The sequence below is a fragment of the Euprymna scolopes genome, chromosome 22, assembly GCF_053919585.1.
Source record: "Euprymna scolopes isolate OS-2025 chromosome 22, ASM5391958v1, whole genome shotgun sequence".
In the NCBI taxonomy this organism is placed as follows: domain Eukaryota; kingdom Metazoa; phylum Mollusca; class Cephalopoda; order Sepiida; family Sepiolidae; genus Euprymna; species Euprymna scolopes.
In genome coordinates, this window is record NC_136503.1 from 30791578 (window position 1) to 30815863 (window position 24286).

A 24286-nucleotide genomic window follows, 5' to 3' on the forward strand; every position below is an offset into this window, starting at 1 on the left:
AAACCAAATGATATGCGCTCAAACGATTTGGGGGATCCAATAGCAATCAAATAATTGCTTCATCCACTCACATATTTTTCTTTTTAATAAATTTAATACACCCATTTCCGTAGCAACGACTCCTTCCAAAACAGACTTGGATGAACTTATTTCTTTTTTTCATTTTCACCCAAACCATAAATAATATATACACTTTTATTATTTTTATTTTGTTTCTCTTTTGTGGAGACTGCAGGCAGGATGAACCAAGTCTGTTCTCCCATTGGGCGATCATTTTCGTGAGGCTGACAATGACTAATGAAAAGTTTCAGCGATCCACTCCAGTGTCCAGGCCAAGAATTTGTTTAGCTGTTTCATATGTTGCAAATGAAACAGCTACAGTAGGGACAACACGAATATAATTGACTGTGAGACCACGGAAAAGGCCATTACTGATACCATCCTCCTTGTAAATGATCAAGAGTGTCCGAAGCCAGCCTCTGCAAATATTAAAAAAAACAAAGATGACTCAGTAAATCTGGACATCGTATCAATTGTACATTTAAAAACCTACAAAAGTTTGCAATTTTTTTTTTTTTTAATCTTTGATCCATATAAACCAGGGTTCAGCAACTTTTTGGAAAGAGAGAAAGGGGTAGGGGGATTGCCGATGCCAGGTTTCAGTGAACGGCCATGGTATTAAATATAATGCAAATGGATTTTTTTGCTCTATCCAAAAAGTTATCCTTTTTTTTTTTTTTTTTTTAGGTCAAAAAAAAAAAAAAATGTAATCTGTATTTAAACAATGAATGAACATAAAAATTTTCTAATTTATATAAATAAAGCTTATGATCACCTCAGTGAGCACATTATGGTAGATACAAAACAAGTGATAGGAATAACCTAGTTGTGCTTGGCATGTGTGTGTGATAAGATCATAGCTAGGGACCTCTTCGAAATCTGTTCATTGTTGTCTGATCTTGTCAGTCTCACTGATGACCATCTCTAGCAATCATTATGATCGTTCTGCCTTAGTGTTTCCAAATGTTTATTTTATTTTAGAACAGGTATAATAGAAAAACAACCACTAACAATGCTAATTGGATACTTAGTCTAGCTATTAAGTTGCCATACCAAACAAAATCCAGGGGCAGAGGGGGTTAAACTATCAAAAAAAAAAATAAATAAATAAAAATAAAACCCTGTCTAAACAGTTCCTTAGAGTAGCTTCTGGAAATTTATTTAATCATTATAATTACATTAACACAACATCCTAGAGCAGGGTTTCCAAAACTTCAGGACACTATGGAGCCCCTGAGCAGGGCAAAGGTTTCTCACGGCGCACTAACAAGATAATTTTTAAAATAAATATGAAAAACATTAATTTCAAATTTTAACATATGTTTGAATATCAGTTGTTTCTGTCCATGATTTTACTATATTTTCGTGTTTATAACCAGTTTTTGTTTTTTATTAATCAAAAATTATTGCATTTTTTGTTAATTTGTTTTTATTTACTTTTTAATGAATCATACTGAAAATCTTTGCACCTGTAGTTATGTATCAGTGGAGCTCACTTTGAGAAACCTTGTCTTAGAGGTTCATTATGCCTAATCTAGCCCAATAGATTTTAATATGTACTTGTTTATATATTATCAATAATTACATTTTTATATATTATTAATAATAACATTTTTATATATTATTAATAACATTTTTATATATTATCAATAATAATAATGATTGTATTATAATGTCAATCATCATCTGACATATCTACAATGTTAAGAGTAATTAATTTCTTTTTTAATACTTTTACACACCAAAACAAGGCATATTGCCACTTGGACACAAAGGGGGTTGGTGGAATTTAGTGTAATAGTTTTTTGTTTTTTTTAACTCAAATTTTTATGATTATTAGAATTAGAATTTTGGCTTCCTTTCCTTTTCTATTCAACACGTTAAGAATGCTTCATGCCAAATTTGGTGCAATTCTGACGAATAGTTTTTGAAACAGTAGATGCTTGCTTTTTTTTTTTTTTTATAATAAGCAGTATTCTGCGCAGACTGTCAGCAATGCGTTTACAGAAGATGGAATGGAGTGCGAGGTAAATTAATCTCTATTGAAAACTATTTTTGTGAAAGGTGTGCTAATAATGTGTTGAATTAAAGGCAGGCCCTATAAAGAGTTCTTTATAGATTGTCTGCAGAAATTAAAAGTTGTAGACTCATTTTGCTATCTTGATAATATGATCTGTGCTGGTAGTGAATGTACATTAACTTTGATCTTACGTGTATGGACTGCATGGTGCAAGCTTTGCGAGTTTCTTCTCATCTTAATCTGCTGTTCACTTTCACTTGCTAGGCTCGGGTGTATAGTATCAGTATGTGAGTGAATGCTGGGTGTTAAAATGTTTTTGCTTCATAATGAGGGTATGATCACAATTATTTAGACAATCTTATTTATAACTATGCGTTAGGACAATCAACCAATGAAAAGCCACCAACCTCATTATAAAAATATCGAATTTTGGATGCAAATCAGTTTGCTGCCAGTTTCCGTCTTGAAATGACTGAACCACTGCTGTTCCAGACTACATTGATTCTTTGCCACCATCTTTGTTCTTAAGAATTACTCAACACTTGAGATCGTGATTGAATTAATTCTTTGCCGATTTGACTTACTACTGCCATCTTTGTTCAACATAATGACTCAACACTTAACACTGGGCTTCCTTTAGCTCGATCTTTCTGAGGAAGCAGAGGAATGATATGGCTATGACTTGGCCGATTTGTGGTATGCGTCTTCATGACAGAGTTAGTTTGCACTCCCTACTATCAAGGCTGAAGTTGACTTAGCTCTGCATTGAAACCACCTCTGGTAGCACGGACATGTTAAATGAAGCCTTGGTTGGTTAAATAAATGTGCACTTAAATTGTAATTGAGAGTAAGCAAGAAAAAGGCAGGCCGAGAAAACTTTGGAATGAATCAAAGATGATCTCAAGAAACGGCATATTGAAACCAATGTAGATGATAGAGTTTCATGGAGAAAATCACTTTGTGTTGTCATGGTAACTATTCAACCAACATCTGATGTGGAAGAAGGAGAAGAATTTAAGTTTTAATTTCCCCATGACATATCTGATATTTCAGGGGTGCTCCATGCATAACTTGGTGCTATATTGTTAAGTAGTTTTGGAACCTATAAGTGACCAATAGACAGACAAAAAAAAAAAATGTCTAATTATTATATAGATTTAGAGCATTATTAGTTTTGTTTCAATGTATTCTTAAATATGGACATCACGTCTCTAACAAGTCCTCACTTAATCTTTCTCCCAACTTTTATCTTGAAAATCGGAAAGTTTGCTGCTGCTGTTGCTTGTTTTTGTTTTCTCATGTTATGAACGTGTACAGCTGAAGTTAGAAGAGATACTTATTTCGTTTTTGAAAAGATTTTGTTTGAAATCTTATTTTTTTAATAGTAACAATAAAGGAGATAAACTTTCGGCGCTTCTACACTATTGGGACGAAATTTCTGAAATCGTAACAATGAATTTCACATGAAAACAATGGTATCTACGTACTCCTCATATTTTTAAGATGATTATATCCAAAAATTACGAAAATTGATAAGGTAGAAAATTATTTATTAAAGAAAATAAAAACAGAATTTGATGAAAACGATCGTAAGACACAGGAGAGTTCAAAAGGGAGGTGATTTTTCCACCATCTTTGTTCTTAACAACATCACCTCGCACAGCACCAAAGACAGTCTGATCGCTGCTATCCGCCGAATATTAGATAAGCTCCTGCTTGCACTTGTGGAAAAGGCATGCTCCCAGTTCGGGACCCATAATGAGGCAATTCAAACAAGATGGCGGCAATTTTTCACTTGCTAAAACGATTAAAGTTGTTTTGTTTAATAATTCAGTAATACTCAGGTAATTTTGACTGCATAATTTGAAAGCTACCATTGTAAGTTATTAGAATTGAGAAAGAAAATCAGTTCAAACCATTGTTTTTTTATCTGAAAACTTCATTTATCGACTACAAAATGTCGTCCCAATTTTGTAGAAGTGCCAAACTTTCTTTTCACCATAGGCAAAAATTCATTAAAAAGACAATCATGGCATTAAAAATCTTTTATCACTCTTACACATAAAAAAATATTTTTTTATAGTGTTTAAAAAAAATAAGACAAATTATTGACTCAGTCACTTTAAAATTAATAAAATTCATTTTTTTAATGACAATAGATCTTATTTTGCTTCATTTAATAGTTTTAACAAATATATATGAAGATCGTACTAAAAGTAAAGCCTCCTATTTTTTTTAATTCAAAAAGTTGAAACGCTACAAAGATAGGAGTGGTACCATTAAAACAAGTGTACTTTTGTGCTCCAGAATTTATTTTGCTACATAGTCACCACCATCCTCAACACACTTTTGCCAGCGATGAACAATAGCTTTGCATGGATATCCGTATCATGCTTTGTCATACGAGGGTCGTTCCTTAAAAAGCTTATAATTTTCTTTTATTAATTCAAAAAAAATTGAAGATCTACAAAGATAGGAGTAGGACCATTAAAATGAGTAACCTTTTGTCCTCCAACATTTATTTTTTTATGTAGTCACCATTATTCTCAATGCACTTTTGCCAGGAATTCAATGATATATCTCTGCTTCTGACACATGTCCATGACAGAGGTTGCTTTCTTGAGCCTCAAACAGTCAATATCTGCAACAGAGATTAAACTTTCAGGTCATAAATGCAATTTGCAATCCCCTTTGATCCATTTGGTCAAAATAAATTACTTTTGGAATGTCCCTCATATTTGATATACAGGGTGGAACAATAAAATTGTCCCCTAGAAAAGACATGATTCCATTTGATAAAAACCAATTTTCTTTTTTTGGTTGCAAACCATCTACTTGTTGGCCAGTTGTGTACAAATCTTCAAAGTCGGCTTGAAATTCAACATCAAAGTGTACCTGGATGTGCTGAAGAGTATGCTGATCCACTGGTGCAATCAGGTGGCCGCTGGCAGACCCTAGGTGTGGCAGCAGAACTCGGCACCGGCTCACAAGTCCAGGCTTCGCTTCAGAAAGAATGTTATGACTTTGTACCCTTCTCTTACTGCCCCCCTCTCCCCCCCAACCTGAACCCACTTCATTTAGCCATATGTCGAGAACATCACCAACATGACCTCACACAACACCAAAGACAGCCTGATCGCTGCTATCCGCCGAGTATTAGCCAAGCTCCTGCTTGCACTTGTGGAAAAGGCATGCTCCCAGTTCGGGACCCATAATGAGGCGATGATTGAGGCTGAAAGCGACTGCATTGAATAGATGTCAGCTCTACTACATAATCAAGTTACTGGAATTGATCTTTTCAATAAAAGTTTTAAAATAAAGCCGTAGTGTTGGTTTCGTTAGGGTGACACTTATCATTCCACTCTGTATATACAAGTATGCTGGTCAGCTTTTTAAAAGTTGAACCTAAATAGCATTTAAACTGACAAGTCAAACTTTTTATTTGCTATTGTTATCTCATATTATCTGCAATTAAGTACGGTTTTATGACAATTCATCTATAAATATAAAAGCGAAAATGTATGTATGTATGTATGTATGTATGTATGTTCGCTTTTTGTGTATGTCCAAGAAAGGCTTTTTTCTGAGAAGTGGTTGGTCGGCTCACAACTTCTTAAAACTTTTTATATCACATATAAATCATAATATCTACGAGTTAACAATGGAGGTCGCCTGTCTATTTAATTTGCTCGACTTTGAAAAGATAAATATTCAACATTTTTCACTCGACGCATGTGGATTAGGCTTTTTTGTATAATAAAAGCGACACTAATTTTGGCGGTATTTTTCTAGTTGCGATCGCCGGAAATGTCAATGTCCGAAAGCAATCAGCTTTGATCAATGTGGAAATTTTCCTTATACCAGACAATTGCTATTCAATTTGGACAATCACCTTGTTATGGGGAGCTGGTCCCCTCCCCCAATATCTTGGAAAATAAAAATTTAAAAAAAGCGTTCCCGCAGTAAATAAAATACTGTCCCACAGTCAAAGTTGACCTCATTAAGTCATTAAAATGTGCACCTGCCAATTCTAAATAGTTAAATAAATTCAAACGTGTTTCCGTTAGTATTTCGCGGTGGCCCAATGGTTAACGTCGCACGTTTTTTTTTTCACATTTTAATTTCCAATTTTGGCTCAAGGGTTCGGGTTCAATCCTCATACTTACCTACCAAAACTTTTTTATTATTTTTTTACCCCACAACCCCGACACAAACACCCAGGTGTTTTGATTTACCCAAAACAAAACCACACACACCTCCAAACATCCTGGCAACACCGGGTACCCCCCGTTAGTTAAAAATAAATAATACTTAAGCTGCTTTGGCAGTTTGCTAATATGGAGACATTCTTAAAAAGAGGAATAACTTATTCTTTTAGTAAGAATTAGCATTCTTTATTTGCTATTTTAGTTTAAATACTGAATCGAACAAAAGGTGTGGTTATAGAACATATATTTACAAAACAAATTTGAATGTAATGCATTTCAGGTTGGTATAGTTAACTTATATCTTCAGTCTTCATAGACTATGAATACCCACTGTAAGGCTGCCTGCATATGGAATTTTTCTGGCAAGAGTTGCGCAATCTCCATCTACACTTCTCCTGAGTTGGCAAGTGGAGGTTCAGAACAACTGAAAACAACGCAGAGATAAGCAGCGAACACATATAGCGCCTAGAATTCCCAAACGGTCACCCATCTGGGACTAGCCAGGCTTAACATTGCTTAACTTCATGATCTGACGAGAACCAGTGTATCACATGATTATGCTGTATATACATAAATCTTATACATATCTCATACATACGTATATAATTACTTACTGATCATATTTGTGAGATTCTGGTAACATCCGCGATAACTGCATCCGACGCCTAACCACATCCAGGGGATAACTGAGCAGAAAAGACAAAGTTGAATGATTGTGAGGTTAAATGTTATTGATTTATAATTTACCAATTCATTTTCATCAGTTTATTAGCTTAAAATTATTTTTCTTTTAAATAAATGTTCAATTATATTCTGAAAATAAACGTGTAAGACAGAGAGGGTGGAAAGAAAGATGGGGGGGGAGAGGTTAATGAATTAAAAAATAAAAATTCAAATTTTATTCTTCATGAAATTTTTGACAAAATCTGTCATCATGGTCATTGTTTTAAGAAGTTAAATCATAGAAGTTTGCATTTCAACAGTTTACTCCTTAAATAAGAGAATGATGGAGTTATAAACTGACCAGCTTCACAATGAAATAGTGGCATAATTCAACAAGACATGTAAAAATGATTATTATTATTTCACAAGAAAATAAAGTTCCTTAGAAAGACAAATTAAATAAGAAAAAAACTAAACTAGAAACAAAAGCATGAAGTGACCAAAAAAAAAAATCAACTGGAACTAAAACTGTTCAAATTCATTTCGTTCCATAGCACTACTTTCAGTTAGGGATATTGGCAACCTTTATGTGCTCCTTCCTGTAAGTACCAGATTTTTTCTGTAAATAATTCTTTCTAGATAGAATCTGGAAAACGTCAACAACAGAATTACATAAATTCATATGAATTTACTGTTGGATATTCTTTGCATACTCGTCTGATTTATTTTGTTTTTATTTTGTTTCGTTTTAAATGAGAGCAGTTTTATCTTGTACCTGTATTATGTATCGGGCTTGAAATTACTAATTATTTTACCACCTTACATACATTAATCCTTATCCTCAAGTGGTCTACAAGCCTTGATAAGTGCTAACTCCAAAGTAAAAAAAAAAAAAGAAACACAAACAACATTAAATAGTTACAAGATACAAGATTAATTTATTTAACTCTACAAACCATCATTTCCAGACAGTATAATCTAGTTGCATTATAAATTCCTAGGAACTTCAAATTACCAAATTTCACTAATCATTGACAAATATTCTGCCCTTTTTCCTAACACTAACTTTTTTTTAGCCTTCCATATCCTTCAGCCCCCCTCCCCACCACCACTATATAAGAAACGCATCTCTGATTACAACCCCAGTATAAACCGACAAAAAGCACTCGATAACTGTTAGAAATTTGAGGAGAAAAATGGTAACTTTTGCAATAGCTCCATTTGATTCATAAAAACATGATCCTTTATCACCAAAATAAAACTCATCAAGAAGCAAAAAGACTTACGCCGTAGTCTGTGCAATGACTCCTGCCAAGGCACCACACAAGAGCTTGGCTGGCAGCATCAGCACCACACCCCCAGTGTTTTTATGGCATGGTCGGCCTAACCTATCAGGAAAATGGTCCAAACAAAAATTCTTCAACATCTCAAAGCAAGTGAATGATAGTCCTGAAAACAAAAAAATAAATAAAATAAACAAAAATTAAAATAAAAAAATAAAACAAGAATCCTTTCCAATCTTATATATCTGCTCAGCAAAGTGGCCATCTAAAAAAATAAAAACAACTCAAATATATCTTTAAAAAGGTACATAAAAATTAGTTTGGTCTTAATAGGTTTTCAAATATCACATCAGATAAATGTTGGCTATTGTTGTAGTCATTGTTAAAAGTTCTTCATAACTCCATGTCTCTACTTCCTTCCTTCCCACGAGGGCAGAGTTAGACAAAGGTCCTTTTTTTTTTTTTTTTTTTTTCCAAATCTGGAGATAATCCAGCTTCCCCAAAATGGTCACAATGGATTTTTTTTTTTTACTCACATTTACCCCAAACAAGGCATATTGCCACTTGAACGTAAAGGGCTAATTGGGACTATATTTAGGGGAGATGAGTAAGATGTCAGTTTACATTACATTGAAACTTCTGCAAGTCAGTACAGTAAGAGAAACAGGTAAGAGGAAGAACATTCCAAAGTCTACCTGTCCAAGAGAAGAAACCAGATGTGACAACAATACTCCATGCATGGGCGAATGGTGGTTTGCTATAGATACTCTCTGGTATGAATAATCTAGCACGATAGAGGGAATCCACCTTCTTTGCCGCAGCCTTCACAATGTCCTCAAGGTATTTATTTCAGTTCATATTGCCTGTGAATGTTAAAGCAAGAAATTTGGAGGACAAACTCTCAGGTAGATTATTATTAATCATAGCTATCAGTGGTTGGGGAGGCTTCTTATAATTGTTAAAGGAGAGCAGTTTAATCTTACTAGCATTAAATGTTTCAGCCATTTATAGCCTTCTCCCACTATGGTCTGTAGGTCGTTTTCTAAGGATTTTGCCATAGTCTTAGATTTGTGTACACCCATTTTATCCTTATATCTGTTATAGAGTGTTGTATAATTGAGAAATATATCCATCTCAGACACAATGTTATCAAAGAGGTTGTTTATGAATATCAGGAATAGCAGTGGTCCAAGGATCGATCCTAAATCCACTCCCGCATTAATATTATGCTGCTTTGATGTATGTCCATCTAGGACAACCTAGATGGTCCTCCTGTCTAAGAAGGATCTAATTATATATAGTATTCGTCCAGTTATACCATATGATTAAATTTTCATTAGGACCCCCTTCATGCCAAACTTTGTCAAAGGCTTTGGATATATCAAGGGCTACAGCCCTGGCTTCGCCCACCTTATCCAGTGCATAGTCCAGTGCATTCAGAGATGATTGTTAAAATATTTGCAGTAGAATGACATTGCCTAAATCCATACTGTCAGTCAGAGAGAAGATTAGCTTTTGCAAGGTGGCGAATTAGTGCTTAATTGATTAATGTCTCAAAGCTTTCAGCGAAGAAGGGGAGGAAACTGATATGGCCATAGTTGAGTGGGTCAGTCCTTTCACCAGAATTCTTGTACACTGGTACCACAGAGATCATCTTCCAGCTACTTGGGAAACAAGAGTCAGCAAAACATTTGCTGTAAAGTTTGGAAAGTACGGAGACTAGCTCAGCTGAGCATTTCTTAATTAGTATAGCAGGAATGAGATCAGTCTAAGTGTTTTATGACACCACGGACATGAGAAAGGGTGATTTCCAGATCATCAAGTGTGACTTCACTCCGCATAAGGAAATTTGGGAGGGAGTTGTTTGTAGAGTTTAATTGGAGTTGGAGGCAAATTGCCAGACAAGCAGTTTTGTCTTCTCGATTGGCATGCATGTGATTTCCTGATTGTTAGATAGTGGAGGAATTACTGATTGTCCTTTATTCACTACACTATTATAGATTTTCAAGAAATCACGAGTTCCTATCTTCTGAGATTCTATACGCTTCCTGGTTATTTCAGCATACCTTCTTTTGGCTGTCGCTATTTCACTCTTACAATGATTTCTAGCATCTACAAATTTTTGCCTATTTGTATTTGACTTATAATATATGAACCTGTTTTTGTGCAATGGCAGCTGCACAATCTTTCATTGGGGAGAGTGGGGCTTGCTATAATGCTTCCGTGCGGGAACATTTGCTTGAATGCCCACTTTGCACCATTCAGTTGTCTCATTGGCACACTGTTCAGCAAGAAGAGAAAAGATATTATTCCATGGAGCATCTCCAATGTGTTCTTTGAGGGCTTCTCAATTAACCCTTTTGTAGTACCGTGTCGCTTATATAGTAACCCAGGTATGTTTACGGCCATAGTTCCTCACCCTAATGTCTACTGATACCACTAGGTGGTCTGCATTTTCGAATGGATTATGGGAATTAGTCCCACAATCCTCGAGTACTGTGGTAAGGAAGAGGTCTGTAAGTGAAGCTTGCTGATCATCACAATCTGGGAAGCAGGTCGTGAACATGGCCGTTTAAGTAAAGGAACTAGTTATAGAGAAACTGAGTACGGCATCCAGCTGCATTTGTGTAATTTGAGAAACCAAGCCAAGTTTTATGGTGGACATTAAAGTCACTATACACATGTACTTAGGCATCAGTATCTAAGGAGAATGCTGCATCTATATTATCAGAAACAGGATTGATTAGGGTACAGTCCTGACTTAAGGAAGAATGATAGAGAAAGTATAAGTAGTTAAGGTAGTGTTGAAAAACTAGTCAAAAACACATAAAGGCCTGATCATCCGATTCAAGACGTTGCTCTCTAGTCAAGAGAAAGGTGCAACAAATATAGACTGTCTGTGCATATATCTGCCAGAGTCTTTAGAGCAGAGAGAGACGTATCCTGTCATGTTAAAGTAGTTGGGACAAAATTAATTTTTTTATTCTATATATATAGTCTTGGAAACTATTTTAACATTGAAAACTATATAAAAAGATTTTATAAAAATTTAATTTTTGGCCCTTCGTTGGAAAATTATTTTGTCAGTAAGTCATTTTATTTCCTGCAATCGCTGAACAAACATGCTTTTTCAAACTCACAATAGTCCTAAGTTTTCAGGGATCATCAGTTGTTTACCATGAAACACTGTTTCATGGATTTAATATATATATATATATATGTTTATGCCCATAGGGTAAAAATTCAGTGAATCTTTACTGTGTTCAGTTAAAAGTACTCAATAATAAATAGATCTGTTTATTAAGTATAAAACTTTATTTATACATTATTCAGCTACACATTAGCATACATGTTTCAGTCAAAGTTTCAGGCTGAAACCTTATCAAGATTCATCATTCATGCAAACATTTTAATATCTAAATTTTTGGAAAGTAGTATTGATGCCATGAAAACGTAATGAAGGTCTGCGACTAGTGTTTATATGGCTGTCCAACAGTGGGTATCTCTGCTTGTCTATCTTTTGTGCAACAAAGACATGGTAATTCATATTTAGTGTTTGAAATGGTTCACAAAAAAAGTGTGAGATAACATTAGCATTTCATATGTATAGGCATGAGTTACGCAAGAAAAAGAGAAAGAAGGATGTACCCACCTGCATATGGTGAAATGCCAAGTATTGAAGGTACTATTCCTTTATAAAGGGCACTTGTACCTCCTTCGAGATGCATCATTGACTTTATTGTATCCACAATACCAAAATACAGATGTTCTCCTTTGACTTGAAATGCTAAACGAGCTCGAACAACATCAAGTGGGTAGGTCACAACAACTGCTACCATACCTATGAAATAGACAACAGTGATTCATGTTACAATAAACTCGAGTTATTCATGATCAAAATTTCTTGCAGGAAACAAAAAAAAAAAAACAATTTATAAAAGTAATTGCTATATTACAACATAAAACATTTCAGACTCTCAATTTTGTTATTTCCAACATAATGTTTCGGCTGCGCACATTTTGCAGTCATACTCAGGTGGAAACAAGGGTGGGAAGTCAGAGTTGACAATTTTTACAGAGCCATATCATCATATTTGGTTTAACGTCTGTTTTACATGCTGGCATGTGTTGGATGGCTTTTAGAAATTGAGTTCCATACTAACCGATCTCTGGACAGGTTTTTGCTTAACCCCTTTTCTATCCTTATCAATTCCTCCAATATTCTTCTTAGCCTTCCACTGTCAACAGATAACTTAACTGTTCTACATCAACTAATTCAAGCATTCTCATCCATTCTGTCAGAATAGTCATACGATTAAACTCTCCTATTCTGATATAGTTCAGATTTAATCTTCTTCTCGTGTCATCAAATCTAAGTCTTGTATTTGGATACTTCAGACTATTGTTCTCATCTTGAGTGTCATTTTCACAATGTTTCGGTTAATGTAAGCCGACCTTCTTCAAGTGTATCTTGTCAAACTTGGGAATCTTTCTGTTGAACTTGGAAATCTATACAAGTTTGACAGAAAGATTCCCCAAGTTCGACAAGATGCACCTGAAGAAGGTCGGGGCATACACTGACCAAAATATTGAGAAAATAACACTGAAGATGAGAACAGTAGTCCAAAGAATCCAAATAATATGAATAATCAATCCGCATCTCAAAAATTCAGAAATGTAAATCTGCCTTTAACACATGACACATCCATTGTATCATTCTCATATCATTTCTTCCCATGCCAGGTTTCATTTCCACATCACACTGCACACACGTACCTGATATACTCTTCTCTTGGTCAGCAACAGTTATGCTCTACTGGTTGATAATAGCAGAAATTACCTGAACTTATTCCATCCATTCCTAACTCTTGCAATCTCACTAACACCTTTTTTGTCAACAAAATGAAGATTGTCAATAAGAAAAGTAGAAGTAAGCATTATGTTGGTTTGTTCAACATTAGAAAGCATATGCTCAAACAGACACACAAATTTTTTATTACAATACAAGGTGGAAACAAATTTGTCGCCATAAAGAAAACAATATTACATCTTCATTTTAAAGCTTTTATTGAAAAAAAAAAAAAAAATCAATTCAGGTAACTTTATTATGTAGTAGAGCTGATATCTATTCAATGTAGCCGAGTTCAGCCTCAATAATCGCCTTGATATGGGTCCGAAACTTCCACAAACACCAGCGGGAGCTCGGCAAATAATCAATGGATGGCGGCGATCAGGCTCGCTTTAGTGTTGTGAAAGGTCATGTTGGTGATGTTCTTGATATATGACCAAGCAGTCCACCAGGTTCAGGTCGGGGGAAGAGGGGGTCCAGTGAGAGAAGGATATGGTTGTAACACTCCTTCTGAAGCCAAACTTGGGTCTCTTTGGATTTGTGAGTCGGCGCAGAGTCCCGCTGCCACACCCAGGGTCTACCAATGGCCACCTGATTGCACCAGGGGATCACCACACTCTTCAGCATATTCAGGTACACTTTGGTGTTGACTTTGAAGCTGACTTCGAAGATGTGAGGTGGCATGATGTGGCTCTCACTTGAAACCATGCCAAAGACCATAATCGTGACTGGAAAGTTCGTTGAGCTGTGCCTTCAAATGTTGAACCATCCGCATTTGCATTTTGAGGATGCTGGCAATGGTCCTGTTATCATAACTTGGATCGGTAAAAAGCATGAATTGTACAGCAATGCATCTCCGATCTCACCCGTTGAACATTGTGTCACTTTCAGACATGATAAAAGGCTCCTATCACTCTAGGGATTTGTACACAACCGGCCAACTATTAGATGGTTTGCAACAAAAAAAAACAAAAAAAAACTGGTTTTCATCAAATGGAAATGGAATCATGTTGTCTCTTCTAGGGCGACAATTTTATCATTCCACCTGGTACATTCATTCGATTGGCCATTGATGCCTGTGACTTGATAGAAATACTGGAAATTCTGCTCATAATGCTAAAAATACCAAAAGTACTTTATATTATTCAAACCATTGTTCTTCTCTTGGATTTTATTCTCACAACGATTCGGTTGATGTAACCTCTGACCTTCTTTAAATGTATTTTCTAAAACACAGAAATCTGTATGAAATTTTAAATAGAACCTTTTATTTAATGTTGTTGTGAGAACAGTAATTAGAATCATCCAAATAATCATTCGGGCTAAGATCAGAGTGTAGTATCTGTTTTGATGCTACACTTAAGTTAATTTGTCCTTAGTCAATGGAGGGGAAATCCTTCTATACTAAGGCACTTCTTATTTTTGCCTACTTCCGAAGTGCTCCTTTTTGGGGAGCTTGTTCCCCCCCCCCCCACATTAAAAATGACCTTGTGTCACATTTTGCTCTTGTGGGGAAGCAAATAAATACCAATGATATGAATTAGCAAAAATTGCAAAAATTCCGAAACAAGAACATCTATTTTTAGATGATCATCTAAAAAATAGTTATTTAAAACACACATTTTAATCCAGTGGCTCACCAAATTTCCCATGGAGGAGAATTTTCTGAATAAGTTTCTTGAAATAAAAAATTTTTCAAAAAATGTAATTTTTTTATTTTTATTTTTAGCTCAAATGCTCTTTACTTTAAGTATATCCATATCATTGTAAAAACTGGAGAAAAAGAAAACCTTTGAAAAAGGCTTTTGGTCATATGAAACCTAATAGCCCATACAGCTGTTTGTGTGCACCAATACATATTGTTTATGACTCAAAAATAATTTTATTTTTATTTTCAGATGAATCAACACTTATTATGGCAAAAAGCTATGTGAGGATAAGGGTTAATAAGATAGATAGATTGTCAGTTGAATGATAAAGAATATTATGAGAGGATTGAAAATGAGTGTTTAAAAAAATTTGTTGAACAAATCGTAATCTGGGTCGAAATGTGAATTGAAGTACCACTGCATAGATAACATAATACAGTTGAACCCCGAAATATGGTGACCATATATACATTTTTTTCAGGTTACGATGTGGAATACTATGTTTTTCCGGCTCCTGGTTATTTGCCCCGCCTTACGATGTTATTTATGTTATTTGATTATATACATGTGTATTATATACTGTACTGTATTTTGTTACTAATTTTTAATTCTGTATCCCGGGGTTCTACTGCATTTAATAATATGCCAGTTTATTTGATATGTCAAGGTATAATTATATGTGACTGGGACCACTTGTGATCTTGATATTCCCTTGAGACTTCCTCCTCCGCAGGAAGCTGGTTCAACCCGCCTAGAGTGAGTGCCACTAGTTTTTGTAGCATTGAATTCATAACATTATTTCAGTCTCAAGAATTCAAGATCTATAAAATTAGGCACAGGATCGTTTTTAAGTAATTTTTGTTTTCTTATCTCAGAAACAATTGTACACCTAATCTTTGTGGATTTTGAATTCTTGGAAATGAAATAAATAATGGGCACTTCTTTGTTATAATAGCTGAATTTGAAAATCAAAATACTGAATTTCAAGTAAAACCAATTGTATCTATTTAATTGTCATGTCACAGTAATGAACATATCCAAGAATTACGAAAAAAACAATAACATAGAAAATTAATTATTAATAAAAACAGTTTTCAAAGACAATTAGCAAAAATTGAGTTTTGCTAAATTGACCTAAGATTTTCAGCTTTCAGAAAAAAAAAATACCTCCCTTGTTACGATTCGACTTCTCTGGTTTCTTTATTTAGCAAAACTCGATTTTCGCTAATTGTCTTCAAAAACTTTTTTCAGTAATAATTAATTTTCTAAATTATTGGGGTTTTTTTTTTTGATATGTTCATTTTACTGTGACATGTCCATTAAGTACATACTACTGGTTTTACTTGAAATTCAATATTGTGATTTTTGCTATTATAACAAAGAAGCACCAAATAATGTTATAAAATTATTTGTCTCAACTTACTCTATTATAGCTCTGCTTGATCTATAGGTTCAATCATTGAGCTAATTTTAACACCTGCAATATTAAAGTGTTGAATGTCAATATTTTATACTAGTTTCCCATTACACTGGAAGTGATTTTTTCTATTATACATTTATAATGCCACTCAAGTCTATATTTTCATTTATATACAGTAATAATAAAAAAGTATATGGCAGTTAAGCTACATAGACACATCTATACGTCAATTTCACAGGGAATGATCAGGTTAAGTCAAAGGCGGTGGGAGCAGCAGTAGATGCATGAAAATATGTAAATGACCAGGCTGGCTGCATAAAGTGACGTCACGGCAGAGACAAAAAGACATGTGGGCAGACAAGTAGGGTGTTCAAAGAAGTGGTGTTCTACGTGATGAGAGAAGCAGATGTTTGAGATGTGGCCAGTGTTCAGAAAAGCACATGCTCGAGAGATGTGGGTGATGTCACAGTATATATCTATATCTCTCTCTCTCTCTATATATATATATATCTCTATCTATATATCTATATATCTATCTATATATCTACCTATATATATCTATCTATATCTATCTATCACCTTATATGTTTACATACAAGAAATAATGATAAAGTATATATGTCACCAACAAATTGCTTTGCTATATACCAGTTCTTCAGTGCAGCTAGACTAATACCTATTCCAAGCTAAGGATCAGACCTTCAACCACCTAGTTGATAGTTGGCAGCTCTTGCCCATGCTACAGGATATGTGTTCATAAGTGCATAACAAAAGAATAAAAAGGAATAAACATTGTATTACTTGGAAAAGTTTATAGTTACCTGCCAAGGATCCGGCTGTCAGCTTGACAACATGAGAGTGACAATGTGTTACTGACTTGAGAACCTGTTGAAAATGTATTAGAATCAGAAAAAAAACACACAAAGGCAATTGAGCATTGCAGCACATGCACAAGCAAAAAAAAAAAAAAAAAAAAAAAGCAGTCTGAAATGGAATTTGGTTATCAAGGTATGGGGAAGGGAGCAGAAAGTAGCTGAGCATATTTTGTATATAGATCATTCTATACAGACAGGGTGTTAACAACAACAACAACAACAACAACAACAACAGAGGAACAAGTAATGCAGCAATCAAAACCACAAATCCTTGATTCAGTTTATTCACTTTCATTAACACTGTCAACCAGTGATGACCTTAGCTACTGTGGGGCCCAATGCAAAACAGGTTGTGCGGGGCCCTGTGTGGGAAGGGATTGAGATAACTGAAAATTAAGATTTTGAAAAAAAAAAATGAATCATGGCCCACTGCACCTACATAGATTGCCAAGTGGTGGCTCCCAATTAAAAAAAAAAAACCATTAAAATTGCAAGGAAAAAAATACTTGATCAGGAAAACTTTTTCAAATTTATCAATGTAAGCTTAAAGCTAACCCTGCCTAAAAGTGTTATATAGTACCTAAATAAGGAGAATGGAATTGTCTATTCTTCCTGTGATTAAAACAAAAACTAAAAATATTTTGCATTGCATAGTAAATAAAAGATTTGTAAGCACATTTTTCCAATAAAACATATTCCACTTAATAAAAACAAAATCGGCTGAACTTTAAGTGATTTTTATTGTTTTGCTGCATTTTTCTTCAACAAATCTTTGTTACTTTCATGACTAAAACTTCTGTAATTGGAAGAAAAATCAGTTGTCATCTGCTTCTTGTTTATATATAAAATGTTGTATTAACCGAGTTTGGATGAATTACATTCAATTTAGGGCGCATGGATTGACAGAATTACAGTCATGCTAACTAATAAAGGGACAAGCACAATATCTATAATAAAGACCAATGTGTATTTATATATATTTTTCACCCTCCTATCATGCATAAGGTTACAATGAAGAGGCAGGTAAAGCGTGAAGACTAGAAAGGGATTGCCAAATGAAAGCAAGATAATAGTGAAGCATATTCAAATAAAAGTTTGTCTCTCTCATTAATGATGACAATTATTATATTTCATCAGTACCATTAGTGTATTTACTTTTAAATTAATTATATAAACTGCATTGGCAATTATAATATCCAAATTATTCCATGGACTTTTCATAAACTGTACAATCACAGTGTCAACAATACTGTCACGAGGCTAAATAAAAAGAAATGATTCATGATAAAAAATATCTCAGAAAAAAAAAATGTAAACATCTTTGTGCCATTATTAAGTGATGTCTGTCAAAAGTATCAAAATTTTGTGTCATTTATAAATGATGTTTGTCAAAAAATATCAAAATTTTGTGCCATTATTAAATGATGTTTATGAAAAAATATCAGCATTTTTTTTCACTATTAAGTAATGTTTGTCAATAAATATCAAAATTTTGTGTCATTATTAAGTAATGTTTATGAAAAATATGAATTTTGTCCCATTATTAATCAGAATTATCAAGAAATATCAAAATTTTGTGCTATTATTAAGTGATGTTTATCAAAAAAATATCAAAATTTTATGCCATTATTTAGTGATATTTATCAAGAAATATTTTGTGTTGCTAATAAGTGATGGCCACTTTTTTTTACAAATAACAAAGTAAGATCTATAATAGCTGCGTAAAAAGTGTGCTGTTGTATGGCAGTGAGTGTTGAGCCATTATCATGGGTAAGTTTTATGATAGTTGCATAAGAAGCGTATGATAATGAACAGTGGGTTCTCACCTACGTCTCTCTACTCCAAAGAAATGACAAAACAATTATTAGGTGAATATGCAATACAAAACCAGACCAGATGCAGAAGATTAGGTCGGACACCCTACTTGAGAAATTGACCATTTCAAAACTTGATGTCCTAATAAGGTCAAACTGTCTTTGCTGGTTCTGGCATGTTGAAAGGAGTAAAGTGTATATCTGCATTTGCAGTGACCTATGACTGGACATCACAAAGAAGAGAAGATATGGAAGGGAATCATCAGACCAGATCCAGAAGATTAGGTCAGACAGTCTACTTGATAAAAATTGACCATTTCAAAACTGAAGGTCTTTTCTTATAAGGTCAAACAGTCTTCGCTAATTTAGGCATGTTGAAAGAAGATCTAAGACTGGACAGCAAAAAGAAAGCCAAGCTCCAGAAGATTAGGTCAGACACTCTCCTTGAGAAGCTGACCATTTCAAGATTTGATACATTCGTTTTAAAAAATATTCCAATGTCATTTCTTGTGTTATTATTACACTTTCTCTTTTAATTAACAAACAAACACATGTTAATATGACAAAAATCTAGCTACAATTAAAAACCATTCCATTTGAAAGTAGAAGAGAAGTTGTTAGGATAAGTAAACACCTCAACCCACCAAATCCAAGCCAAATGAAGGCTGCTACATATTTTCTACATTTATATACTAAATCTAAAATTAAGAGGGAGGAGTGGGAAATATGGTGGGAGGGGGGTAGCAGAGGAATATTCTTGGAGGCATGCAATAAGCACAAACCTTTTTGAATTCTTCATATGCAGCAAACTGGATGGCAGAATATGGAAATATACGTAACATCTGCACTCCATTGCCTTTGTAAAGCCCGACGAATCCTTCTTTCTGGATGACATGGTGTAAAGACGAAAACACACCTACAGAAAAAATGTTGTAAAAAATAAATAAATTTTAAAATAAGTCAAGGGAAAGAACTCATCACATGATTACATTCCTTTAATACTTAAGAATATAAAAATAGAAAATTTTGTTTTTGTCAGTGGAATCGAATAAATGTATATGCAGTAAAATAAGAAAAAAAAAACCTTATGAATTGAAAATATCTTAAAAATGCAGACATTAAAATAGTTGTATCTGTAAGAGTCCAAGATAGCTTTGGTAATCCAGTCATCTATAATATAAATCTCACCTGTATGTATGTATGTATGTATGTATGTATGTATGTTTCGCAAAAACTTTCAACAGAGGCGACAGATTTACACAAGTTCGGTATCATTTTGAAATTTGATGCTTCGGACAACAAATATCGAAAGATTGGCTAAAAACATTAATTCCTTCACCCTCAACTAGGCACTTTTCTACAGGAAGAGGTCACTTTTTTTGCCAATATTTTCTAAAGTCATCGCTTCTTTTCGACTGACTAGCTTTAATTTAAACATTTGTCACTTCCGGTTTGGCGATGGGCGCAACAGCAAAGACGTCACATTTTTTTTTACACATTCTTTTTCTCCTTCGTGGTACGGGTTCGAGCCTACCTACCTACAACCACATTTTTTTTTTTGCTCAACACACCTCGCAACACCGGGCATCTAGGCTAGTCATGAATAAAGGTAAACCTTTCATATTTTAAACAATACTCTAAACTCACATATAAGTAGAAGTTAGAATGAAAAATATTTTACCAAGTATTATGATAAACAATTAATTTTAAGAAATAAACCATGTAATAATAAAAATAGACAGGAAAAGATCAAAATTTTATGCTTTAATTAAGGGTGTTTAAGCGCAATCTTCTGTTTTGATGAGAAAACAGTTTTCTTAGCTGGAAGTATTTTCAGAGTAAAAAAACTGAAGTAAAATAAAATATATTTATGTCAATAACAGTAGTAGGAAAAAAAAAACAAAGAAAAAAGGCTAGTCTGAATCAAGTAACAATATGTCAGAGGAATTGACTTTGAAAACCCAACAAGAAAATTTTAAATATTAGAAATTTGATTTGATTGTTTTGTTTTATGGCATATCAACCTCTTTGGAGTTATTTAATGCTTGATCCAGTAATTTTTGGAAAAAAAAGTTTTTATGCTTCAAGTTAGTTATCTTCAAGTATTTATTCATATTGTTTCGTTTGGTTATTTTGTAGGGAAAAATTGTTTTTTTTTTTTGGCTTTGCAGAACATGATAGAGTTTTTCAAAGAAAAAAAAACAATGACATCAACGTTTGATGTATTTAAGTCAGGAAGTTGATATCTTCAAACAACCTGATCTGGTGGCACCAAATATAAGTTAAAAGAATATATATATATATATATATATATATATATATATATAATTTGTTTATTGTTATATAAACATGGTCACATCCTGCTGCTACAAATAGCCACTTGTTTCACTCAAACAACAGATATCATCAGGCAGCGACTTGACTGTTCAAAAGTTCAATGAATAATGGATTTTTATTTTAGGTAGGAACTCTTTAAAAGTTGGAGTTAAAAAACTTAAAACACAGAACTTTAATTATAAGAAGTAAAGAGGGAGGGGGCAATTTAAATAAAGTTAAAAGATTATAATGGAGAGAGAGTGATTAAGAAGAGAAAAAAGAAATAGAGAAAGAAAATAGAGAGAAAAAAAAAATATATAGAGAAAAAAAATATACATATAATATGGAGAAGAAAAAGAAAAAAGATATATATGGTTATTATAAAGAGAATAAGGACTAGAAGGGAAAAGAAAGAATGTTGAGATATAGTTAAAGAGAGAAAGAAAGAAAGTAAGAATTAATAGGAAGGGAATCTTAAAGAAGTTGCCAGTATATAGAAAAAAAAAAAAAAAAAAACCCGGTCACAAGTGCTCTTTTGAAAATAATGAGTACAAAAATAGAACTTCCTTGTCTAAATATTACTATGAACTAGTAGAGCAAGGTTACTCCCCAATAGTAAATTGGAAAATTTTAAAGAAAGCTAAAACCTGTTCATCTTTAAACTCACCTTGCTACCTATGTCTTTATGATAAATTATTTATACTTACTTTTAGAGAAAGAGATAAATTATTAAATAAGAAGCACGAAAACTCAATTAATTGCAAACATTATAAAAACCATCTTTTAAGTAATTTAGTTTAGATATAAAATTTATACAAATTTAAAATTGTCACTGATTTCTATAATTTATTAAAATACTATTAATATACTTTCTCCTCGCCTGATTTCATTCTTTATTTCCCCTATCTTATATACCTGTGTGTCTATGTGTATATGTATGTGTCTATGTGTTTATTTTATGACCGTGTGTACTTAGATTTATACATTTCTATACCCTCCTTTGTTGTGTGCTCCCCTGGTGGTGTTTATTCAGTCCATTTGTATGCTTTTATGTGTGTATGCATCTATCTGTACTCTGGCCAAATAATTTGTATTCATATGTATTTCTATGTATATGGTTTATGTGAATTATACATATTTATGTGTGCGTATATATATGTGTGTGTGCGTTGTTGTATATTAGTATATGACTGTGTGCATATGTTTGTGTATTTTTTTGTATGTATGTGTATACATAAAATTATATATATATATGTATATTTGTATGTATGTTGGTTCTCTGTGGGTATATACATATGTATTTTACTATTTAACTACTTTCTTTTACCTGAATATATTTATATATTTATATGTAAGTGTACTTGTATCTATGCTTTTAGTAATACCGTCTTGAATGTATTAATCTGTGATTTAATATGACTTTATATTTATATTTAACTAGCTTAAACTTTCAACTTAATAGTATAGAGTTACACCTTTATTTATATGCATGTATGTATATGTATATATATGTGTATATATATATATATATATATATGTGTGTGTGTGTGTATATGTATGTGTGTATATGTGTATGTATATATATATGTATTGTATTCTTTTTATATACATAAATATTAGTAGATTATTATTTATAATTTATTAGTCCTATTTAATTTATTTAATCCCCTCTTATGGCTAAATATGTTATATTAAAAAGATAATAAATATTAATTTTATTCTGTTTTTATTATTATTATCATTATTATTATTTTATTTTTATTACTATTATTATTATTATTATTATTAATAATTTTAATATTGTTTTTCATTATTATTTTTTCTTTTACTTATATATTCATTTAATAAAAACGCGAAAGCTTTAAACTTATATCATTTAGTATAAAGGGCTTAATTAATTGTAGACGTATGTTTGAACTGCGTTGATATTACTCGTGGACGTATGTTAGATGATAAATATGTCAGTTGAATACATTCGCTGTCTTTTTTGACATGTTAACTTTCTAACACTTAGATTGTATTTGTATTAATGTTGTCTAATTACTGAATTGTATAATTGTTCATAAATTGGTTGACATACAGATCTTTTTTTCTTTTTCTTTTTCTATATACTGGCAACTTCTTTAAGATTCCCTTCCTATTAATTCTTACTTTCTTTCTTTCTCTCTTTAACTATATCTCAACATTCTTTCTTTTCCCTTCTAGTCCTTATTCTCTTTATAATAACCATTTCTATCTTTTTTCTTTTTCTTCTCCATATTATATGTATATTTTTTTTTCTCTCTCTATTTTCTTTCTCTATTTCTTTTTTCTCTTCTTAATCACTCTCTCTCCATTATAATCTTTTAACTTTATTTAAATTGCCCCCTCCCTCTTTACTTCTTATAATTAAAGTTCTGTGTTTTAAGTTTTTTAACTCCAACTTTTAAAGAGTTCCTACCTAAAATAAAAATCCATTATTCATTGAACTTTTGAATAGTCAAGTCGCTGCCTGATGATATCTGTTGTTTGATTGAAACAAGTGGCTATTTGTAGCAGCAGGATGTGACCATGTTTATATAACAATAAACAAATATTATCAGCTCTTTTTATTGAGCACTATCTAACAACCTCGTTGAATTCATTAGTCATTAAAAAAACCCGAGTATATATATATATATATATATATATATATATACACACACACACACACACACATACATACAGGGTGGAACGATAAAATTGTCCCCTTAAAGAAAACAACACTACAGCTTTATTTTAAAACTTTTATTGAAAAAAATCAATTCAGGTAACTTAATTATGTAATAGTGCTGACATCTATTTAATGTAGCCACCTTCAACCTCAATCACCGTCTCAATACAGGTCTGGAACTGAGAGCATGTCTTTTTCACGTGCCGGCAGGAGCTTGGCAGATGGCGGTGATCAGGCTGGCTTTTGTGGTGTGGGAGGTCATGTTAGTGATGTTCTCGACATATGACCAAACGAAGTAGTCCAACGGATTCAGGTCGGCGGGGAAGGGAGCTTGTGAGAGAAGGGTACAAAGTCGGAGCACTCCTTCTGAAGCTCAACCTGGATCTGTTTAGACTTGTGGGCTGGCGTCAAATTCTGCTGCCACACCCACCTGATTG

General features: G+C 33.2%; 1 protein-coding gene across 1 annotated transcript in view; it reads right to left on the reverse strand.

Moving 5' to 3' along the window:
• Positions 1–149: 149 nt before the first annotated feature.
• LOC145243941 (mitochondrial coenzyme A transporter SLC25A16-like) overlaps positions 150–24286 on the reverse strand; it is an 87617-nt gene continuing 63480 nt past the window's right edge. The window contains exons 3-8 of the mRNA XM_080107069.1: positions 19624–19757; positions 16974–17037; positions 11887–12075; positions 8238–8400; positions 6903–6974; positions 150–479 (exon numbers count right to left, since the gene is read on the reverse strand). Of these exons, the coding sequence (XP_079963195.1) occupies positions 308–479; positions 6903–6974; positions 8238–8400; positions 11887–12075; positions 16974–17037; positions 19624–19757 (794 nt within the window). The 3' untranslated portion in view covers positions 150–307. The remainder of the gene's footprint in view (positions 480–6902; positions 6975–8237; positions 8401–11886; positions 12076–16973; positions 17038–19623; positions 19758–24286) is intronic.